This window comes from Balaenoptera acutorostrata, chromosome 6 (assembly GCF_949987535.1).
Source record: "Balaenoptera acutorostrata chromosome 6, mBalAcu1.1, whole genome shotgun sequence".
In the NCBI taxonomy this organism is placed as follows: domain Eukaryota; kingdom Metazoa; phylum Chordata; class Mammalia; order Artiodactyla; family Balaenopteridae; genus Balaenoptera; species Balaenoptera acutorostrata.
The window spans coordinates 36,087,829-36,110,574 of NC_080069.1; the positions used below are offsets into that span (position 1 = coordinate 36,087,829).

A 22,746-nucleotide genomic window follows, 5' to 3' on the forward strand; every position below is an offset into this window, starting at 1 on the left:
AGGTGCTCAATAAATGAGAGCTGTTTGAACAGATGAATGAGTAAACAATAGATGCTTCATTATTTTTTTTCAGTGATTATTTTCTCAACAATCTAAACAAGTAGATTATAATTCAATCTGAAATTAGAATATGTTTCCTAAATCCAAGAGTCCCTGAATTTCAAATTGGTTCTCACACAACTGATAAAACATTGTTTCATCATCTGTTTACTAAATTCATAAAGAAAGACTCCTGGACTGGCAAATTTTAAAGAAAGAGGGAAAATATTCTCTCTGATTGGTGTTCTTGTGTGGCTATAGAACATTTAAAATCTACCCATTGCAAATCAACAAGAATTTTATCTGCATGTTATTAAACAACAGTAGATACCACAAATGTATTTTATGAAACCACTTTGCAAGTAGAGCAAACTTGTTCCATTCATCAAGGGATGCTTGCTCTTATTTACTAAAAACTCAAAAAGAGGCATTCTGTTTGCAAAGCCTTTTGCTACAATTCAGCAAAGATATTAATCATTAAGATAAGTTACACATCTTGAGATCTTTCATCTTAAATACAAACCTACTGAATGAAGAGCCCAATGAAGAGCGATAACAAACTAATTACTTAAATGGAAAAAAATAATATAACAAACTAGTAACTATATATAGGCAGTAACTAAGGGTGAAAAGATAACTCTAAAGAATATCGTAGGGCTGAGGAAGAGTGCTCAAGGAAGGAACAAACTTGTCGGGGGCTCCCTCCGCATGGCTAGAATTCAGTTTCTTCTGAGATGTGGATTTAGCCCATTGGATGATGGAGAAATTTGCTGGGTTTCCTAAGCCAAAGCTGGTCCATAGTCCAGGCAAGCAGGAAATACTCCTTCAGGCTGCAGGTGGGCAGAGACTACCAGATAGGCATGCAAAGGGAGCTGGGCATCAGGAGCCCACTGAGTGGTATTAAGCCTGGCATGTGTGGTGTCCACATTGGGAGAACAATAGGAAACAACCCTCCAGGGTGCAAGTGGACTGAGGCTGGCAGTTGGGTGAGCAGAGGCAGTCAGGGCATCAGGAGCCCATCTATGAGCAGTGCAGTGTGAGGCCTGGGGTGCACAATGTTCACACTGTGTGGGCTGCAACAAGGTGGTCACTGGGCCTGGGCCGGGACTGCAAGCTCACCAAGGGATTACCCGCTCCTGGATGCCCAGTGAGACAGAGCATCACTGAAGTCCCCACACGTGCACCCCCGGTAATTGTGAATTTGGAGCAAGGTGAGGCAAACCGAAGCACATCAAAACAAGAAGAGAAGCCCTTTCTCCTGCAATGTCCCTCCAGCACCCCTGTTTTAAAACGTTAGGTCTTATTATTATTCAGGTACGGTAAGGCCAAGTCAGGAGACAATTGCCATTGAAAAGATAGTTTGTTACTCACAGTTCCCAAGAGGACAGAGCAGGCCATGCCATGTAGGGCCACACAGGGAAGCATCAGAGTCAGTCAGGAGGCAGAGGGAGTGAGGGGAAAACATGGGCAACAGCCTTTACTGTGGTTTTCAGGAGAAGGAATGGGAGAGGTAGGGTAAACAGGCTTAGGATTGAGTAATTTTAGTGAGCTCCAGGGTGTAGGGCCTGCTCCTAGTTGTCTGATAACTGGCCCCGTTATAATTAGTGCAAGGGAACAGTGGCCCATAGTGTGAGAGCCCAATAAAAGAGTGGTGGAGGGGTATGGGCTCTGGATTGTTCAGTGTGCATCTGAAAGCTGTGCTTGCAGGCAGGCCTTTGCTGTCTCTAGGAACTGGCTTCTAGGCAGTCCCTCCAGGGTCAGCAAGGCCCCCAAATGTCAAACCATCAGAAATACATGGTTAATACAGCCCCCTACTGACAAAATGTGTTTACTGCAAAGGAGAAATTCTTCATTACCATAAAGTAAGTAATGAAGGGTGGATTTGCAGCTGAGATGCGTTCATTACTAACCAGCACAACTATATAGAGATTGATCATCCTGTTTGAAGATTTTCAACCAGTTGAGTTCAGCTCTGATTATTTATTTTTTATTTCATTTAATTTTGTCAGTGATAATATCATCTTTGGAAAATGGATCTCTCCTTGTTTTGTACCCTGTAATGGTCATTTTGGCTTTTTCCCCAGTGTCTCTTTTATTCAAATAATCAATTTAAACTAATCATGGATATTTAAGTCTTTTGCCAGAGACTGGTCCAGGGAAGGGCAGGTCTAAGCTATGTTGACCTGAAACAAATAGACTTCCAGATTTTTCTCCAGAAAAGATGGGTTTATTCCGAATCAGCAGGGAATTGCAATTCTGGGTCTGCAACCATGGTGAGCTACATGCAAGTTCACCCATCGCAAGGGATGACGAACACTTTTATAGAGGGAAAAGGAAGTTGGGAGGGCTATAAGAAGCAAAGAGTCCATGGCTTTTCGTTGGCTGAGTCCTTGCCAGGAAAGGAGTCTTTCTTACAAATGTTGGGCTTGGCTATCGCTGCAGAGCATGAGAGCGCCCCCTCTTGGTTTCCCAACTCTATTTAACTCAGGTTGCTGTTTAATCATTTTTTATAGCAAATTTAGGTAAGCTAAACCAAAAGGAGAAGGTTGCTAGGGCTTCTGGGGATGAACATGTTCTATGTCTCTTCATCGCACCTGAACTAGAAAATGCAGCTCTGTTGCAACTGGGATCCATCTTGTGACCAGCCTAAGGGCAATGCCAATACAAAGGAGGATAGAACCAAGAGAACAGCTGAGGAAGGAAGCCCTGATTTTACCACACCTAGAAACTGACTTGTCCCTGAATTTCCTGTTATGGTAGATAATAAATATCCTTATGACGCAAAACTGTTTGAGCCAAGGTTTCCTGTCACTTGAAAAGAAAAATATCGTAACTGATACAAGTTCTCATTATACTTTATTCATACTTCTGCTATATTATTTATTGCCCTTCATCACAACTATTTATTCTGAGTTTATCTTCCCAACTAGACTCCTGTCTCCTTCCCTTGAGCTTGTCTTAATTATCTTAATCTTTCTAGTTTCTAACAATGCCTGACACAGGGAAGTTACTAAGTAAATATTTGTTGACTCCGTGACTGGTTCTGCCTGTTGCATCCTGATTTCAAGGATTTGGGGTGTTTATATGAAACATAGTTTGTATTCGTAAGCTTAAAGTGTAAAGGAAACTACAATACATTGCAATTAATACTCCAAAAAACAAACACATTTGAGAGTAACCAAATGAAACATCCATACCAGAATAAGCCAAATTCTGTGGTGATCATTTGTGGCTTTACTCATGCTTTCTTCCTGTCACTTGGACTCTAGAACATCTTTTTAAACTTTACTTTTGGAACTAATTTTAGATATACAGATGAATCGCAAAATAGTACAGAGCTCCTATTTACCCTTTACTCACTTTCCTCTAATATTAACATCTTATATAGCTATAATACATTTGTTAAAACCAAAAAATTAACACTGGTACAACACAACTCACTAAAGTTCAGACTTTATCCAGAGTTCCCCAGTTTTTCCACTAATGTCCTCTTTCTGTTTCAGGATCCAATTCAGGATACCACACTGCATTTAGTTATCATGACTCCTTATCTCCCATCTGTGATGGTTTCTTGGTCTTTTATGACATTTAACACTTTTGAAGAGTATTGGTCAGGTATTTTGTAAAATGTCCCTCAAATTTTGTTTATCTAGAGCTTTTTCCATTTTTTTCTTTCTTCTTTTCTGATGTCTGAAGCTTTCTAGAAATTCTTTTGTAGTAATAATAATGCCTTATTTTAGGATATTTTATGCTTTACAGACCAACGTCACTACATTCCTTTGGTGATTCTCATCTCCACCTGGAGAAGTGACTCAGAAAGAACATTTCTCCCCATATATGGGAAAGCACTCATGGAAAGATGCTGTAAGGAGGAAGCTGAAAGCACCAAAGCACCTGCAGGAATGAAGCCTGTGAGACAGGCTGGGACTTGGGACCTGGGACCCTTTGCTGCAGTGCTTATGATCTCGGGTGGCCTCAGCCTGCAGCGGCTTGAAGCAGGATTTCAGTTCCCAGCCACAGATTGAAGTCAGGCTGCAGCAGTGAGAGCACTGAATCCTAGCCACTAGACAGACCACCAGGGAAGAGGGGCCAGTGACAAGGCCCTGGCCTGTCAGCTGTGTAGAAATGAATTTCCACATAGAGTCGGAAAGTAGTGAAACAAGTGTTATTAGGAAGAAAAAGAGTACATATGTGTGGATAGACACACGGGCGGGCTCAGAGAGAGAGTCACGCCCTCACAGTAGTTTGAATCACTTTTATGGGGCATTTCTTCCGGGTTTCCTTTGGCCAATCATCTTGCTTTGCCTGGTTCTGAGTCCGTATATGGTATATCTCAGGGTCCTCCCATGCGCACATCTCATAGCCAAGATGGATTCTAGTGAAGAGGCCTATGGGTAGGTTGGTATCACTTACTGTGGGGTGGTACCCCCTCCCTTTTGACCTCCGAGGAGCCTCTCTATGCATGTGTAGTCAGGGAGGTCTCCTTGACTTCGAGAATGAGGAATATGTGGTCTTTCATCTCTTATCTGGGCAGGGCTCAGCTCTCCTCTAGCTCCTCAACTTGGAGTATCTGTCCACAGAGGACAAACTCTGGCTCCTCAGCCTGGGGCCCATCTATCTCCTGCCTCACTTACACCTGGACAAACATCTAGTCTAGTCCGAGCAACAGAATACAAAGAAACTATAAGGGACTAAAAATAACTGTGTGCATGCCCAGTTGGGGCAAAGTATGAACAAGATGCAAAAAATCCAAAAACCCAGCTGCCACTTCTGAGGTGTCAGGAGCAAAAGCAGGGTACTGTGCATGATCCCTGCACACAGCACGACCAAGGGGGTGGGCAGATCACCCACGCCACTCCTTCTGCCCAACACACGGGTCCGCCCCTACCCGCACCCCATTTAAGGGATCAGCTTGCCCCAGCTCAGGGAGCAAGCAAGGGAACCTATTACTTGTTTTCATTCCCTCGTGCTGCAGCACCAGTCCCAATAAAGCCTTGTCTGAATTTCTTGTCTGGCCTCTTATCAATTTCTATTGCTTGAAGAGTCCAAGAACCCAGGTTGGTAACACCTGGACATGAGGTCAGTGAACTGGACCAGGCCTGAAGGGAGCTGGGCTTGAACTTGTGAGTTACCCTGAGGGTCAGATTCCTTACCTCCATGGGCATAAGTGGTTTATAAAATCTCTTCCAGTCCTAAAATCCTCTATTATCTGTGTATTTCATTTCTCCTGCTAATATTGCACTCTACTGACACTAATCATTAACAGCTAATAATAAAACCCAAAAGTTGCCTTTCAGAGATAGCATTCTACTGTACTTTCTTCTTTCTCATGAGCAAATAGTTAGACAAAGGGAGCAAAGTGAAACCTTGCTCTCTGGGCAAGGCTCTCTTCAAAAGGCTGATAGGGTATATTGGCAACAACTTATCCCTTCAGCCTAAGTTACTTCTCAATGAATTAACCTCTTGGGGGACACATTCCTTGTTTCAGAAAAACCAAGGTTCATTAGTGACAGCAGCAGACATGAATTCACCAGGAATGTACTATTTTCAGACTGAAGTACAGCTGCAGAACTCAGCCAGGTGTGTGGGTGATAATGGCATACCAGAAACACAGTAGAGGAGAACAAAATGAAAAATGAAAGGCTAGGGAGTGGGGAGGAAGGTAGAGGGAGAAGTACAAGAGGATAAGGACAAGCAAAAAGAAGTTCATCCATTTATGAGTATTTATTGGGTACTCTCTATGTTCCAAGCTCTGTGATAGATTCTGGAGATATGCAGAACAAAATGGACATGGACTTGTTTTCGGGGAGTTTATACTCAAGAAATGGACGAGAAGGGTAAGGGAGGGATAAATTAGGAGTTTGGGATTAGCAGATACAAACTACTACATATAAAATAAATAAACAACAAGGTCCTACTGTATAGCACAGGAAACTATATTCAATATCCTGTAATAAACCATAATGGAAAAGAATATGAAAAAATATATATACATATATATGTATATATATATACATGTATAACTGTATAACTGAAACACTTTGCTGTATACCAGAAACTAACACAACATTGTAAATCAACTATACTTCAATAAAAAAAGAAATGGACAAAAAACAAATAATTATTTAATCATAAATGTAACAAATGCTTTTTTAAAAAAAGTGTGCAGTGTACCAAATAACCAGAAGTTAGGAGGTCAGGAAAATTTTAGAAGTTGGAATATTTGATGGTCTAGAATATATGATGTACCAAGTAACATATTCCCAGGTTCAACCAGGAAGTTTTGGGGAGCTTTGACCAGCTATTGGTCACAGTGTGAAGACAGTGTGGTTAGAGTCAGTGGTTAGCATCTAAACCAAGGAAACCTGGGCATCTACTGTCAGGTGAGGCTCACCACTGGAATAATCTGAATGAAATAGAGCTGGCTGGGTGTTAGGTTGATGGGTTTCTGTGGACTGGCAAGCCTGCAGTTGCATATGTCCTCTGAGCTCTGCCCTGCTTGTTTCAGACAGTGGGAAACACCATTTCTGTAAGGCACTATGACTACCTTGCTCCCATTCATACTCGATCCACGCCGGATGGTGAAAGCTCTCTTAGCACCACCCTATCTTGCACATTCCATGCATTCACCAATCAGACAATATTCATGGAGGCCTACAATGTGCCAGGCCTTGTGCCAGTCTGTGAAGATATTGCAGTGCTGCAGGAGGCAAGGAGCTTACTGTCTGATTCAAAGCTTTCCAAACTTTCTTGGTTCACAGTAGTTTATTTCTTGGTGTCAGTAGTTTATTCACAGCACCCTTAGGCCAAAAGAAATTCCTATCAGTTTCTTTTATTTGGAAGTTAGATCCAAACAACTTAGTAGGTATTTATGTCTGAACAACTTAGTAGCTATTTGAAGATACAACTATAAATTAAAAGAAAAAGTAATATTTTTATTTCATCCCAGAGTGTGCCTGCCTGTTGGACACTGCACAACTTCTCCAATCTTGGAATCAGACTGGACATCCCCAACCTCATTCCCTAAACACAGTGATTTTTGTGCGGTTCTAGTTTATTTCTTTTAATTTTAAAAAATTTTTATTTATTTAGTTTTGGCTGCATTGGGTCTTCGTTGCTGTGCGGGCTTTCTCTAGTTGTGGCGAGCGGGGGCTACTCTTCATTGTGGTGCTTGGGCTTCTCATTGCGGTGGTTTCCCTTGTAGAGCACGGGCTCTAGGCACGCGGGCTTCAGTAGTTGTGGCACGTGGGCTTCAGGAATTGTGGCTCACGGGCTGTGGAGTGCAGGCTCAGTAGTTGTGGCACACGGGCTTAGTTGCTCCGCGGCATGTGGGATCTTCCTGGAGCAGGGATCGAACCTGTGTCCCCTGCATTGGCAGGCAGATTCTTTTTTTTTTTTTTTTTTTAAAGGTTAGACTTTATTTTATTGCCTAGATTCTTTTTTTTTTTTTTTTAATTTATTTTTGGCTGTGTTGGGTCTTGTTCTGTGCGAGGGCTTTCTCTAGTTGCGGCAAGTGGGGGCCACTCTTCATTGCGGTGCGCGGGCCTCTTACTATTGCGGCCTCTCTTGTTGCAGAGCACAGGCTCCAGACGTGCAGGCTCAGTAGTTGTGGCTCACGGGCCCAGTTGCTCCGCGGCATGTGGGATCCTCCCAGACCCCACATGGGCTCGAACCCGTGTCCTCTGCATTAGCAGGCAGACTCTCAACCACTGCGCCACCAGGGAAGCCCCGGCAGGCAGATTCTTATCCACTGTACCACCAGGGAAGCCTGTGCAGTTCCAGCTTTTTATCACAACTGTTAGAAACCCAGCTTGGCAAAGATATGACATTATTCAAAGAAATATAGTGGAAAAGAAATGTAGTCTAATGTGAAATCATGAACTATCTCCACTCACAAGCAGGATGTCAGGAGGATAACCCCTGCTTCCCTCAAGTATTTAAAATATCCTGCTGTGCCCCTGAGAGTGCATCTGTGGCACCCCAGCACTGGTGGAACATGACTTAGAAACAGGTCTATGATTAGAAATGTCCAAACCCACAGCAGAGTTTCTCAAACTGGGAGCACTTAAATGTGTGTTCAATAATGTATGTCTTCACACAACTGAAAGCCAGAGGATTCAGGATCAGTCTCTCCTGCACTTTGTGGCAGAGTGAAATTGGTCACTTTTACCTCACCAGCACTCTGCCCTTGATAAGTGTGATCCTGAAGGGGTTCCACTAGACAAATACCATAAATAGAGGATTGTATTTTCTGAACCACAAATCCAGAAACAAGGGTGGGTGAACTTATAAAGACAAAGAACCTGAATGTTGTCTGGTTCTGCCCTGGAAGACTTGGACACATGGTCACCATCTATGAGAAACCCCAGTGCAAAACCAACCTCCAAGTCCAGGAACAGCTGACTCTCACAGAGTCTGCAGAAATTCCTAAATTCCTCTATGCCTGCTTGCCTGCAGCCTGCCCCAAGAGAAATTAAGGTAGAACAGAGCCATTTGGCTCCATCTTCCTCATCCCTCTCAATCCATCATTTACACACACACACACACACACAGTTATATCACTTGAGGGGCCTGGTAAATAGCTTTAGCAAAAAAAGTCTGAAGAAAGGACATGGACTCCTGAAACACCCTAGCACATTTATAAATAGATTTATTATACCTGCTCTTAAAAAATATAACTGAGGGAATTTTCTCAAGTGATAGCAATGGTCCATATTTTTATAGGATTGTGGATAACGGGTGGATAATCAGGCAAAACTCACCTAACTGTGGACAGATGCACAGATTCTGATGGAGTAAAATAGAATCTAGGTGGTGGATATAGGAGTGTTCCCTGTAAAATTCTTTCAACTTTTTGGGCATGTTTTAAAATTTCCATGATAAAATTTTAGCAAATTTTTAAATTTAAAAATTTAATTAAAAAATAAAATTTAACTCCACTTAAGATTTGTACATTACACTGTATGTTAATGATACCTGCAAAAAACAAAAAAACAAAAAGAAGCAAGAGAACTGAGGCGGGAGTGGGTTAAAAACAGACTAGAAGGAAAAACAAATCTATCGGATCATAAATATGGATGTGCTTGGTAACTGGTTCTCTTGAACAGATAAGAACTAACTTCGACCCAGGCGGCTACGGAGAGCAGGGGTTGCTTTCTTCCTAATTAACTCCTTTCTCGGCTTGGATCTCTCTGTCTCTCTCTCTGTCTCTCCCTACCATGAGTGGCTGAGTCAGAAAACGCGACAACGGTTCCGTACCTTTCCGGAGCTTCGGAACCACCGGAGCTGCGTACAGAGACTTGGCGGGGCCTAACCTGGAAGACGACATGTACGCCGCAGCTTGCCACCGCGCCCCTCACTCTCCCCGGGCGCCACAGCGGGTCTGGACGGCGCAACTCCGCGCCGTGCGCCCCGCCCCGCCGTGCGCCCCGCCCCGCCGTGCGCCCCGCCCCGCCGTGCGCCCCGCCAAGGCACGCCAGTACGGTCCGCTCTTTACGCCCAGCTTGGGTAGCGATCCGGCCCACCAAAGATTCTGACCCCCACCCTCGCGAACCAAGGGCCCGCGGATGCAGGGCGCGATGGCCGCCCCATCCGTGGACCCGGTCACGCGGCAGATCAGCGGCCGCGCCGCCCCAGCCCCAGTCCCAGTCCCAAGCGGCCCCGAGAGCGGGCAGCCCCTGGCCGCCGCCGTGGCCGACCTGCCGGTGCTGGACGTCTCCGGGAGGCGGGTGCTGTTCGGCGCGCTGTTCCGGGAGCGCCGGGCTGTAGTGGTCTTCGTGCGGGTGAGCGCGGGCTGCGGGACGATCCGGAGCAGGGACCTCACCCGCAGGCTGAGACGGAGGTTGCTTCCACGGCCTCCGCTGGGGGGTGGTTACATCGGGCCCCTGGACGGGTCCAGGGCCCGAGAGCGGAGCCCGCTGGGCCTGGCCCTTCCCGTGGTCATCCACTAGAAGCTTCCGGAATGCGAACTGCTCCTCTCGCTTCCTTGAACGGGAATGGAAAAGCAGCCCGCCAAGCCAAGGCCATTTTCTCAGCGAGCGAAGAGGCCTAGCACAGACAGGGTGCGGCCTAATTTCAATGCATATTTGGGCGCCCCGACACCTCTTTCTACCCGTCTTGGGTGTTGTGTTAATTAGCATCACGCATAATGAAGTACTTGGTCCTTTCTGACCCCGGGGGTGTTAGTTGCTAACTTGTCCTTTTTGCCCGTATTGGGATTTCAGCATTTCCTGTGTTACATCTGCAAGGAATATGTAGAAGATCTGGCCAAAATCCCCAAGAGTTTCTTACAAGTAAGTTTCCTGAGAGTGAGCAGCAGCGAGCCCCGCTTCAGGGCGGCCTTGTGAAAATCACCTGCCATTTATAAGGAGTGCAATGGCATGAGGTGCGGAGTGCACCACCTCTCCAGCGCAGACACTCACAAACCCAGATTCTCACCATCCCACACATCTCTCCAACACCTCCAAAAAGGGGAGGCACGCGTTAGAAGTCTATTTCTGGCCTGTTCATTATTTCCTGGTTATAAACATACTAACCATAATAATAATTTTATTGTTACCTAATAACCTGCCAGTTCTCAAATGTTGATTGATAATGACCAAAAACAGACATGCTAAAAATATTTCCTTCCCTTTATTTTTGTAATAAAGACACTCCAAATAGTTGTTCGTTATAGGAAAATACTAATATATCTTAAAGGTGAAAATTTGTATTGTTAATGGAATGTATGTTCCACATTGGTCTGACAACCACATACAGGTGTGTTTCTTCAGGCATATAGAGGTTTGTCCTCAGCTGAGCTTTTGAGTGAACGCATTGGGTAGATTTTGTAAAACTAAGGTCTATTTTCAGCAGACCTTATCAATTGAGATGTGAAAGAATAAAATTGTCTGATTAAATAACCCTACTTTAATAGTTTTTATTCTTGTTTAATGTATGCCTTTGGGGGAAGTGTAGAGAACTACTGACTATATTATTTTGAAATTCTTACTTAGCAAAAGAATCATCTGAATTAATTGAACATTTTAGCATACATCTCTTTGCTTTGACTCACACAATTTTGCTCTTTATACCATTCTTCTAGAAGCCTATAGGTGGCATTAGAGTGGAACAAAAGAGTTGGATTAGGGGAAGTTGTATGAAACATGTGATTTCCAATAATATGTACATGTCTTTTTTCTCTCCTAAAGGAAGCAAATGTCACTCTTATAGTGATTGGACAGTCATCCTACCATCATATTGAGGTAAATATATAGCAAATTGGGACTCTACAGGTTAGATCTCTTTCAGACATAAAAATTGTATTATTTGAATCACTAAATGTAGGCTAAATTTGCTAAAATTCAGTCAGATTATCACTATTTTTCTCCCATTTCTTTTGACAAAAATTCCAACTCTACTCTTTTTTCAGCCTTTCTGTAAACTGACTGGGTATTCTCATGAAATCTATGTTGATCCTGAGAGAGAAATTTATAAAAGATTGGGAATGAAAAGAGGTGAAGAAATTGCCTCCTCAGGTAAGACATGATATGTCTCAAGTAGAAAACACTAATGGTGTATTTCACATTTCACATATGCATATATATGCATAGGGGAACAAATGATAAATTCATAAATCAGCCTGCTTTTTGTGATTCTAATAAGTGATCCAGATTCATGAGACTCTAAAAGATTCATTTCCTGGATGTAATGACATGGAAGGCTGTTGGCGAAGTACTAAATGAATGAAAAATGCAAGTTGCAGAGCAGTGTTTTTAGTATGATTCCATTTTTGTAAAAATAAAAACCATTTTCATAAAGATCTATACTATATATGTGTGAAATGAAAAATGTTTTAAAAGATATTGCAATGATTACCCCAAGGCATGGGAATGAGAAAAGTGGCTTTTGAATTTTTTACAATAAGTACATTTTACTTTTGTAATTACAAGAAAAATAATATTGCTTAATATGTTTTCATACCTCAACACCATGGCTTTGAACGCTCTATATTCTTTAATAGATGAAATTTTAGTTTTCATTTAAAGCCCAACTCAAAGGGGCTCTTAATAGCTCTTCAAGCAGAAGCAATTGCTTCCTTCATTGTATTTTAATAGCACCTTGTACTCTATTATATACTCCATAATTGCACTTAAGGTGGTGGGTAGTATAATTAGTTGAAAAGTTTGATGTTTTATTCATCTTTATATGGTCCATATTCCCTGCCCTTACACAGTTCTTTACAATTAAGAGTATAATAAGCTTTAGGTGAACTATTTATATGTATTTTAGGTAGAAAGAACTTGGCTTCTGAAATACCAAATAAGAGAACTCAACTTGAACTCAAATCACTTACTCTCAACAAATGCTGAGAATGACACCCATGGCACCCACTGTGTTGGATGTTCCCGGGAGGACTGTGATAAAAGACACAGCCCCTGCCAACCCAATGCTCATAATCTACTCCGGGAGACAGAAGCAAACAGTCAACTACATTACAGTTTAGGGCTCATAAAAGAGGAGAGCATGTACTGGCAATACCTATAATGCAGAAATGCCTATAACACCAGAAATGCACAGGGAGAGAAGAATCTGGGAAGGCTTCTCAGAGGCGGTGTTGTCTAAGCTCATTCTTTAAGGAGTTAGCTGGGTGAAGTGAGGCTGGGAATGGTGCAGCTGACGGAAAGTAGCACGCGCAAAAGCACACAGGTATGAAAAAATGTGACTGTTGGAGAAGTGCAGTTCCCTGTGTCTGGCCAGAGTCTAGGAGCCAGCTGGGGGATTGTGTGAGCCAGGGGACTGAGTCTGGGAACATGCCAAGGAGTTTGGATTTGTTCTGGAGGCAGTGGGGGAGTCATAAAAGTATTATATTTGAGTGGAGAAGTGATACAGTCTTGTTGCCAGGTGGAGGAGCAATTGGAATGTGCCAAATGGGAGTCATTGATATTCTTGACAGGTTTGTAGTAATAGGCTAGAAAGAAATGACACGGCCTGAAGTAGAGGTGCAGAGGGACAGATCACAGAGCTACTTATGAGGTAGAGTTGACAGGATCCCTTTACTGAAGTTTTTAAAGAAAGCAACCTAAACTTTATTAAAACCAATGATGAGGTAGCATAAATACAGAATTTGCTCTTTTTTGCCCCTCTCTTTTTAGTATAGGAAATTGCAACAGTACAGATTGTGAACCTTCATCTTTGGTAGACTGTTTTCCTGTGCTATAGGAGAGTCTCAGCATGTGTAAGGTCTGTTTGTCATTTAGCCACTTTAGATATAAACTGTGAGTTTCACTTTAGTAACACCTCACCATTCATTGCCTCAATAAAGATGTGGAATTGCAAAGAAAACATGAATTTAAAGCAAAATACATGCTTGTGATTATAAGAGAGAGTATATTCAAATCATTTAAACTCCTTTGATCTGTGTTAAAGTACTGTATTTCCAAACAGAAAACATTAGGTTCTCACAAAATAATTTTTTAAAGTTCCTACCTGAAAAAGCACAAATCTCAGAATCAGTTTCAGAATAATCCTACTTGAAAATTATGACACTGAAAATAAAATATAATAATTTAAAATTAATGGGACAGTTTATAAAGACAAAGAGTAAGAAAATAAAGCCACTAAATTCAAGGGAGTAATGGGTTTACCCAGTATTTCGTTTTCCCTTACTTGATAATAAGCCAATTTATGGTGTTAAATCTATAATGATTACTGTAGACAGCAGATAAGCACAATGCAGAAAACATGCCTCTTATAATACTTACTTAATCTAATGTTTCAAGTTAAAATTCTGGTCTTGAGTCCAAGAATCAAACTAAGAGGAAAAAATGAAAAACAAGAGTTTTACACATAACTAAATTCTTACTAGCAAAATTAGATTGTGCTTTACAGCAAAGATTGTGAAATTCTAGGTTGTGAATCTTCTTCAATTGAATTTCTAAAATTTCAGAAATGTTAAATGACCCTTCTTCAGATATGAGGAGATAGTTTGGATTTATGAACATCTATTTTAAGTGTAAAATCCTAAAAACAGTAAACTTTAGTCCTTTACCCATGTCTCTAAGCTAATGAGCCTGTATTTGTTTCTTGGTGAGATGAATGTCCATCCCAATATAAACATGAAAGAAATAGAAAAGTTGGAGAGATGAAGGAAATAATAGGTATCAGGATATATTAAGGAATCAGGCAGGTCAAAGGCAGCATAATCATCAAAATAAAAAGCAAAAAGCACTAGTAGGAGCCGACCGCAGGGCTGAGGGTTGGGCTCTGTGCTGCGACCCGGCAGGAGAAGATGAACGGGACTGGTAACTGCTGTACACTGGTGGACGTGCACCCGGAGGGGCAGACGGTGAGCAAGAGGACCTGGGCCATGGTGTCTTGCTGCTCAACCAGTCATTCTCTGGCCTCAGAACTGGTGGAGTCCAAAATTTAAAAAAACTAAAAAGATGTAAAAGGCAGGGATAGGAAAAAGATAAGTTACAAGAAAGGTAGAGACTGAGTTTCTTTACTCAAAGGGAGTGGAGGACTTCCCCGGTCGCGCAGTGGTTAAGAATCCGCCTGCCAATGCAGGGGACCCGGGTTCGAGCCCTTGTCCGGGAAGATCCCACATGCCGCGGAGCAACTAAGCCCATGCGCCACAACTACTGAGCCTGCGCTCTAGAGCCCATGAGCCACAACTGCTGAGACCACGTGCTGCAACTACTGAAGCAACAAGAGAAGCCACCGCAATGAGAAGCCCACACACCGCAACGAAGAGTAGCCCCCACTAGCAGCCAACTAGAGAAAGCCTGTGCGCAGCAACAAAGACCCAACCCAGCCAAAAGTAAATAAATAAATAAAATATTAAATTACTTTAAAAAAAAGAGGGGGGAGTGGAAGTGAAGTATCAGTTACTGTGAGAAAGGAAATAGAAAAACTGACAGCCAAGCAAAGATGGAGTGGTAGCTATAGTTGCTATTGTTACAGCTAAACCGCAAAGTCTCAGTCGCATAACGTGGGAGAAGGTTCTTTTTCTTTCACATTTCAAGAAGGGTATATCTATTGCGTGCTTCTCCAAGCAGCAATTCGGGGACACAGTAGGAAAGACTCAGGCCCTTTCCATCTTGTGGCTCTGCCATTGTCAATCCAAACTTCAAAGGATGAAGAAGGAACATGGAGAATCACTCCTGAGAGGTTTTTAGGAGGTGCCCTGGAAGTGGCACACATCATTTTACTCATTGGTTAGAGTGTAGTCACATAGCCGTACCAAACTCCAGGAAGTGTTTAGCTGTGGTCCCAGAAAGAGGAAACGGGTTTTGACCAGCGTATAACAGTCTGTGCCACAATGTCTCCTGAAGAGGAATGTAGTTATCTATTAGTTGGTAAGAGACTAAACAAAACATAAATGGGGGATTAAAAAGGAAAGCACTACCAGTTTGGTAAGTCTGTAGCTGACATTTTTCTGTGGCAGAAAATGATCTGGGTGTGTCATCACTTCTTCCTTTAAAGCAGTAGTTCTCAACCAGGAACAATTTTGACCCCTGCCCCCAGGGGACATTTGGCATTGTCTGGAGACATTTTCAGTTGTCACAGCTTGGTGAATGGTGGTTGCTATGGCATCTAGTAGGTACAGAGAGCAAGGATGATGATAATCACCCCACATTGCACAGGACAAAGAATTATCTGGTCTAAAACATCAGTAATGAAAGGCTGAGAACTGTTCTTTGAAGGAAGAAAAAAAGACAAGTCAAAAGTAAGATGACACATAAGAAAGAGACTGTTTTCTAGAAATACTGTTATCTTAATATCTAATCAACTATAAAATGACAACATCTAAAGACAATTCCTAATATTTCAGGACAGAGCCCCCATATAAAATCAAATATACTCTCAGGAAGCATTCGGAGCCTGTGGCGGGCAGTGACTGGCCCTCTTTTTGATTTTCAAGGAGATCCAGCTCAGCAAGGTGGAACACTCATTTTAGGTCCAGGTAAGCATCAAAGCCCAACTTCAGCAGTACACTTCTCGTGCTTTTTAGAAGTCCAGAGGCCATCCACTTTCTTTATAAAATAGCCACCATGTAAAAATGGGCAACTGGACATGGTAACAGTCAGGATGCTGTGCTTTCATAGGGGTCATCGTTTGTTTTCAAATGCTCCTGTGTATTTTTGATGTTTGTTTACTGGATGTAATGTGGCCATGATTCCATACCTGAGTGATTCCAGGTATTTGGGATAGAAGAAATCAGCATTGGTTTGGTGACTTGTATGTGGCTATAACACTCTTTAAAAATTTCAGTGGAGGCGAACATTTTCAAATGGGAGAAAACCATCAAGAACTTTTTTTTGTCAATAGAAGAATCAAATCTAGTTATTTATTTCTAACAAAACTAGCAGACTTGCCCTATGTCAGAAAGCAAGTCAAGGGGAATTCCCTGGCAGTCAGACTCAGTGCTTCCACTGCAGGGGGCATGGGTTCGATCATGGTCAGGGAACTAAGATCCTGCATGCTGAGCAGCGTGGCCAAAAAAAGGGAAGCAAGTCAACCCTAGGGGCAGCTTATTCAGTAACAGTTACTCTAAGCTGCATCCTTTAAATAGCTTTCTTTTTTTATTTAATTTAATTTTTATTTTATATTGGAGTATAGTTGATTTACAATGTTGTGTTAGTTTCAGGTGTACAGCAAAGTGATTCAATTATACTTATAGATATATCCATTCTTTTTCAAATTCTTTTCCCATATAGGTTATTACAGAATATTGAGTAGAGTTCCCTGTGCTATACAGTAGGTCCTTGTTGATTATCTATTTTATATATAGTAGTGTATATATGTTAATCCCAAACTCCTAATTTATCCCTCCCCCCACCTTTCCCCTTTGGTAACCATAAGTTTGTTTTTGAAGTCTGTGAGTCTGTTTCTGTTTTGTAAATAAGTTCATTTGTATTTTTTTTAGATTCCACATATAAGTAATGTCATATGATATTTGTCTTTCTTTGTCTGACTTACTTCATTTAGTATGATAATTCCTAGGTCCATCCATGTAGCTGCAAATGGCATTATTTCATTCTTTTTTGTGGCTGAGTAATATCCCATTGTATAAATGTACCACATCTTCTTTATCCATTCATCTGTCCATGGACATTTAGGTTGCTTCCATGTCCTGGCTATTGTAAATAGTGCTGTAATGAACATTGGGGTGCGTGTATCTTTTTGAATTATGGATTTCTCTGGATATATGAACAGGAGTGGGATTGCTGGATCATAAGGTGGTTCTGTATTTAGTTTTTTAAGGAACCTCCATACTGTTCTCCATAGTGGTTGTACCAATTTACATTCCCACCAACAGTGTAGAAGGGTTCCCTTTTCTCCACACCCTCTCCAGCATTTATTGTTTGTAGACTTTTTGATGATGGCCATTCTGACTGATGTGAGGTGATACCTCATTGTATCAGTAGTTTTGATTTGCATTTCTTTAATAATTAGCGATGCTGAGCATCTTTTCGTGTGCTTTTTGGCCATCTGTATGTCTTCTTTGGAGGAATGTCTATTTAGATCTTCTGCCCATTTTTTTATTGGGTTGTTTTTTTGATATCGAGCTGCATGAGCTGTTTGTATATTTTGGAGATTAATCCCTTGTGGGTTGCTTTGTTTGGACATATTTTCTCCCATTCTGTGGGTTGTCTTTTCATTTTGTTTATGGTTTCCTTTGCTGTGCAAAAGCTTTTAAGTTTAATTAGGTCCCATTTGTTTATTTTTGTTTTTATTTTCATTACTCTAGGAGGTGGATCCAAAAGATATTGCTGTGATTTATGTCAAAGAATGTTCTGCCTGTGTTTTCCTCTAGGAGTTTTATAGTATCCAGTCTTACATTTAGGTCTTTAATCCATTTTGAGTTTACTTTTGTATATGTTGTTAGAAAATGTTCTAATTTCATTCTTTTATATGTGGCTGTCCATTTTTCCCAGCACCCCTTATTGAAGAAACTGCTTTTTCTCCATTGTATATTCTTGCCTCCTTTGTGGTAGATTAATTGACCATAGGTGCATGGGTTTAGTTCTGGGCTGTCTACCCTGTTCCATTGATCTATAAATAGTTTTACTGATCAATTTGTACCACCTGAAATTCCTTTGGCTTCCCTCTACTAAATGGTTGGGCATTGGATGTTGTAAACTGATTTTTCTTGGTTCTTCTTCATGTTTAAAACTGTTCATATTAGTGAGCATAGCTTCTACAAGTTATAAAATTAACATTTACTTTAATAAATTCCAGATGTCTATAAGGAAGTCTTTAGAAGGAGGATTTTGACCAAATATCATAACTTTTTTGGTTTTTTTGCAGCTGGAACACTATAGCTAGCTAAAATCTTTCATTTTATTTAATCTCCCTTTCCCTCTCTCTCGTGAATTTACACTAGTTAGACTAGCCAAAAAAAAAAAAAAGCTTTGTTTTATGAGAATATATCCTGTAAATTAGCCCAGAATGACACTGAGCCATATTTCTGAATGAATTATTTCCATCCTCAGACTTGTAAGGCATTATTTTTTGAGTCCCTCATCTCCAGGTTTCAGCATCATTTGAGCACACGTTCTGTTGTGTAAGAATGAAGAGCACACAGAAAGCATCATTTGTGTGCCAAGTTGGGAGCAGACTTAATAAAATTTTGGTACTACCCACTGGAAAAATTGTAGCTCCTTTAAGGAAAGAGCTGGGTTTACCTACTTATTTATACAAATCTCTTACACGGTTAACCAAGTATTTCATTTTGCCTTATTTGATAATAAGCCAGTTTATGATATTAAATCTACAGTGATTACTGTAGACAGCAGATAAATACAATGCAGAAAACATGCCTCATAATATTTACTAATCTAATGTTTTAAGTTAAAATTCTGGTCTTGAGTCCAAGAATCAAAGTAAACAGAGCACAGACTATAAATTACGACTATTTTATTTGAGCAGATAAAAGAATTGTGAACATCTAAGTGTATTGTAACTGATTGTCTTAATGCCCTTATTTTTTTCAGCCTCTTTTGGTCTATGGTTATAATGTAGATAGCCTATTAAATCAGTATTTGGGAGTGAATTTTTTAAGGAAGTGCTTTATTCTATTATTACATTTAAGAAACAGATGATTTTCCAGCTTGATATTTATGCTAGTTCCATATTCTGCCTGTCTGTTTGACAGGATATTTTATTTAATTACATTTAATAAAACCTAACAGATGGTTATAATTTAAGAATCTTTCCCCTTGGATCTCATAAAACATTAAGTATTAGCCTTATTTAACGATAATTTTTGTCATGCTTTATTACCTTAATTAAAAATTATTATGTCATTATATAGAGAATATTATGTACTCCAGGTAAATAATTTTTTCTTTTTTACTAATTTAAAGTTAAAATGCTTCCTTGATTCTAGTAAGCAATAAATCTAATGAATAACACTGTATGTCAACCTTTACCTTTTATTCTTATTCTCTTCTAGGTAACAACATCCATTTTATACACCGTGATAGGAATAGGTTGGATCACAAACCCATCAACTCTGTTTTACAGCTTGTAGGAGTTCAGCACGTGGACTTTACAAGCAGACCTTCAGTTATCCATGTGTGACATTACAGACTCTGTCGCTTTCTAATGGACCTTGGGATATGACCTGAATTGTGGGAATGCAGTATACTTGTGCAGTGCCTAACTTGTTGGCTCTTCCCAGCCTTTGAGGAGTTATGAAACCATAAAGAGACCACCAGTTGAATAGCATGCTGAGAGGCATCAGTTGTCAAAAATGTGACATATATTTATAATTTTATAGCTTTTAAAGTTTTATTTTCTATAAAAATTTTTGTAAAAAAAGTTAAATTTTATTTTTGCAAAATAGAACTTTAAAAGCTATAAAATTATAAATACCATTCTTTATTTTACATTATGATATATCCATTCAATGAAGGTTTTTTTGGCCATTAAAATCATAAATTCTCATGAAGAACATATAAGGAGAAAGGGAAGCAACCCAAGACCATTTTATCCATTGAGAAAAGCAGGATCTCAAATTCTGTAAACAGTATAATCACATTTTTGTATGTATATGTTTATATTTTTGTATGCTTAGAAAGAAAGACAGGAAGTAAACACACCAGAGTATCACCAGTTAAGTATCTCTAGGTGGTAAGATTACAAGTGTTTTAATTTTCTTTTCCATACTTTTTTATTTATATTTCCCAACTATTCTATAATGAACATGATTCATTTTTTTGGCAAGGAAAAGGTCTTTAAAATTATATGAAGAATATATCCCTACATAGCAAGCTCCACAAAGGTACAATTATATAGGCTGCAGTCCACAAGTTTCTATCCTGATTGCTTTACTCAGAGGAAATACAACAGATCGAACCTTCACAGAGCCTGTGCTCACAGCATCTTGACCACACACCCACCGTCCATTTCACTAGGATTTTGTTTGGGGAAACGGGGGCGGGGTTGCTGGTAAAAGGAGAGAAATATGTTTTAGATATTTAAGATACGTATTTAAAATATAATCAGTATGCTTTCTGAAAGGAAATTTTAAGAATTGTTTAAACTAAAAAAAAAAGAAACTTTGTAATTTAAATGTACACTGGTTAGGTTGTATATTCCTGGACAGTTTCTATTTCTCACCTCCAAGTTTCTTTTATTTAGCAGACTATTGTGATCTTTTATTTTTCTGGAATCATAATATGTTTTGTTGAAAGTGTCCCAGGAATTCTGTTGAAAAGTACAGCAAAATTAAAGTATTTGTAATTATTAGCAAGTATAATACTGCTCTGAACTTAAACTTTTATATCAAGTATATGGAGTCATACACAAAATATAAATTTAAAGTGTCCAAAAATTTGAATCTATTTTCATGTGTATATAAATGGAAAATCATATTTTTAATCAAAAAAAATGAGTTATCTTATAAAAGTTAAAATTAAGGTATTTTGTGCTATTTTTTATAGTAAGGAGACTGGTGGCCCAGATCCTTCTACTGATTTTAGACTTAAAACTGCTGAATCATAGCTTACACAAAATTTATATATTTACATTTATAATGTACATTATATATATACATTATGAAAATGTACACCACATTTTTTAAGATACATAAATGTTCTCTATGTGGTTTCATGGAGGAACAGTTACATAAATACAGTGCAGTAGTAAATTGCCTACCCGAACAAACATTTAATATAAAAATTACTTATAATAGGTGCTGTGAAATATATAAACATACTCCATATCCAATAATGTACTGGACACAAAATTTTGAAAAACCTTTTGGTGATAAATATGTAGAAGTGCTGGATAAAAAAATAATAACATCTAACAGTTTTGTGGTGCTAATTATTTGCCAGGTACTATTCCAAGTTCTTTACATACATTAGCTCTGTGGAATTGATATTACTATCATCATTATCATTGTCAACTCCATTCTACAGAACAGAAACAACATCTTTTTTTAAGTTGAACTTACAAGAAAGTGAGGAAACTCCACAAGGGCCAAACAGAAGCAGAAACCAGGCTGTTGACCGTGCGTTGAAGCCATGGGCTGCCCTGAGGGCTGTCCCCCTCCCAGGAGTTAGAGAAGGCTGTTTCTTGGCCAACTCAAAGGCCTTACACTGTAGAGTTAAAAGTAAGACCACTGCTTAAAGCACTACCTGAGACCTGGGACTTCTGAGGGCTACGACAGTGTAAGAATGGGCTGCAGTCAAATCCATCTATAGACCAAGGAGCCCTGTGAGGAAATATGTTGTAAAGCTTCTGCAATGAACCTTTGTGGCAAAAAGAATTTCAATAAAATGAAAGTTCATGTTTAATTTAAAAATTCAAGTATTTTTGTTTCTCAAGGATATTGATAACTAATAGCCTGCATAAAATGTTTGTTCATGTTGCCATCTACCATGGGGGGGCAAAGTGATAACACTGACCACATGAAAACTGGAAGACAAACTTTCTAAAGAAGCAACATCTACTTCAAGGTTTAAGAGTTATTTTAAGAGTGTTCCAGAAGATGATTTAAGACATGCAGTTGCAGAAGGTACACTTACACATCATTCTGTGAAGAACGATTTTTCATTTAGATCAGAGTTCTTTTAAATTAATTTCACTTATGTTCAATTCCAAGTTTTCTTGTGCACATTTAAAAAGTGAAGTGGTAGTTCTTCATGTACTGGCTCTGTTAGCGGAAAACTCTGAAAACAGTTTCAGGACGCCAGTTTTAAATCAGTATTATCAGATGCTTCAAATAGAAAACCAGATAAACTCATTCCTTACAAAGGAGCTTAAAAAAAGATTTTTTTTTTTTAAATCCAGTTTACAAAATCAAGGCAAAACTTTCGGAAGATGAAATATCTGACAGTATGGTGTGTGCTACTCTAAATTCAGTTTAAAAATTCAACGCTGAAGAAAAAATGATTTGTTTTTGTGGTGACAATATGAGCATAGATTTGGATGAATATATATTTTGATAAAAGTAATGTTCATACTATATTAAGAAACCTATGGGGCAGATGTGTTTTGGAATGTGTTGTGGTGCACGCATAATTCATAATTAGGTCCAAACAAGCTGTCAATCAAAACAGAGATTATAGTTGTTAAAATTTACCAATTAAAAATTTTTTATTGTGGTAAAATATATATGACATTAAATTTACCATTATAAGCATTATTTATTGTAAAATATACATAATATAAAGTTTACCATTTTAACATTTTTAAGTATACAGTTCAGTG

General features: G+C 39.7%; 1 protein-coding gene across 2 annotated transcripts; it reads left to right on the forward strand.

Annotated features, from left to right (window-relative positions):
- The first annotated feature begins 9,495 nt into the window (after positions 1-9,495).
- Positions 9,496-20,868, forward strand: PRXL2C (peroxiredoxin like 2C). 2 transcript variants are annotated; one of them, XM_057549125.1, is made up of 6 exons: positions 9,496-9,821; positions 10,263-10,331; positions 11,229-11,282; positions 11,450-11,555; positions 15,854-15,985; positions 19,481-20,868. In XM_057549125.1, exons 1-6 carry the CDS (start codon positions 9,606-9,608, stop codon positions 19,606-19,608), a joined length of 705 nt encoding a protein of 234 aa, XP_057405108.1. In that variant the 5' UTR covers positions 9,496-9,605; the 3' UTR covers positions 19,609-20,868. The 2 variants fall into 2 exon arrangements, with proteins under 2 accessions (XP_057405108.1, XP_057405109.1); XM_057549126.1 differs by having other exon boundaries at positions 15,944-15,985.
- The last annotated feature ends 1,878 nt before the right edge of the window (positions 20,869-22,746 follow it).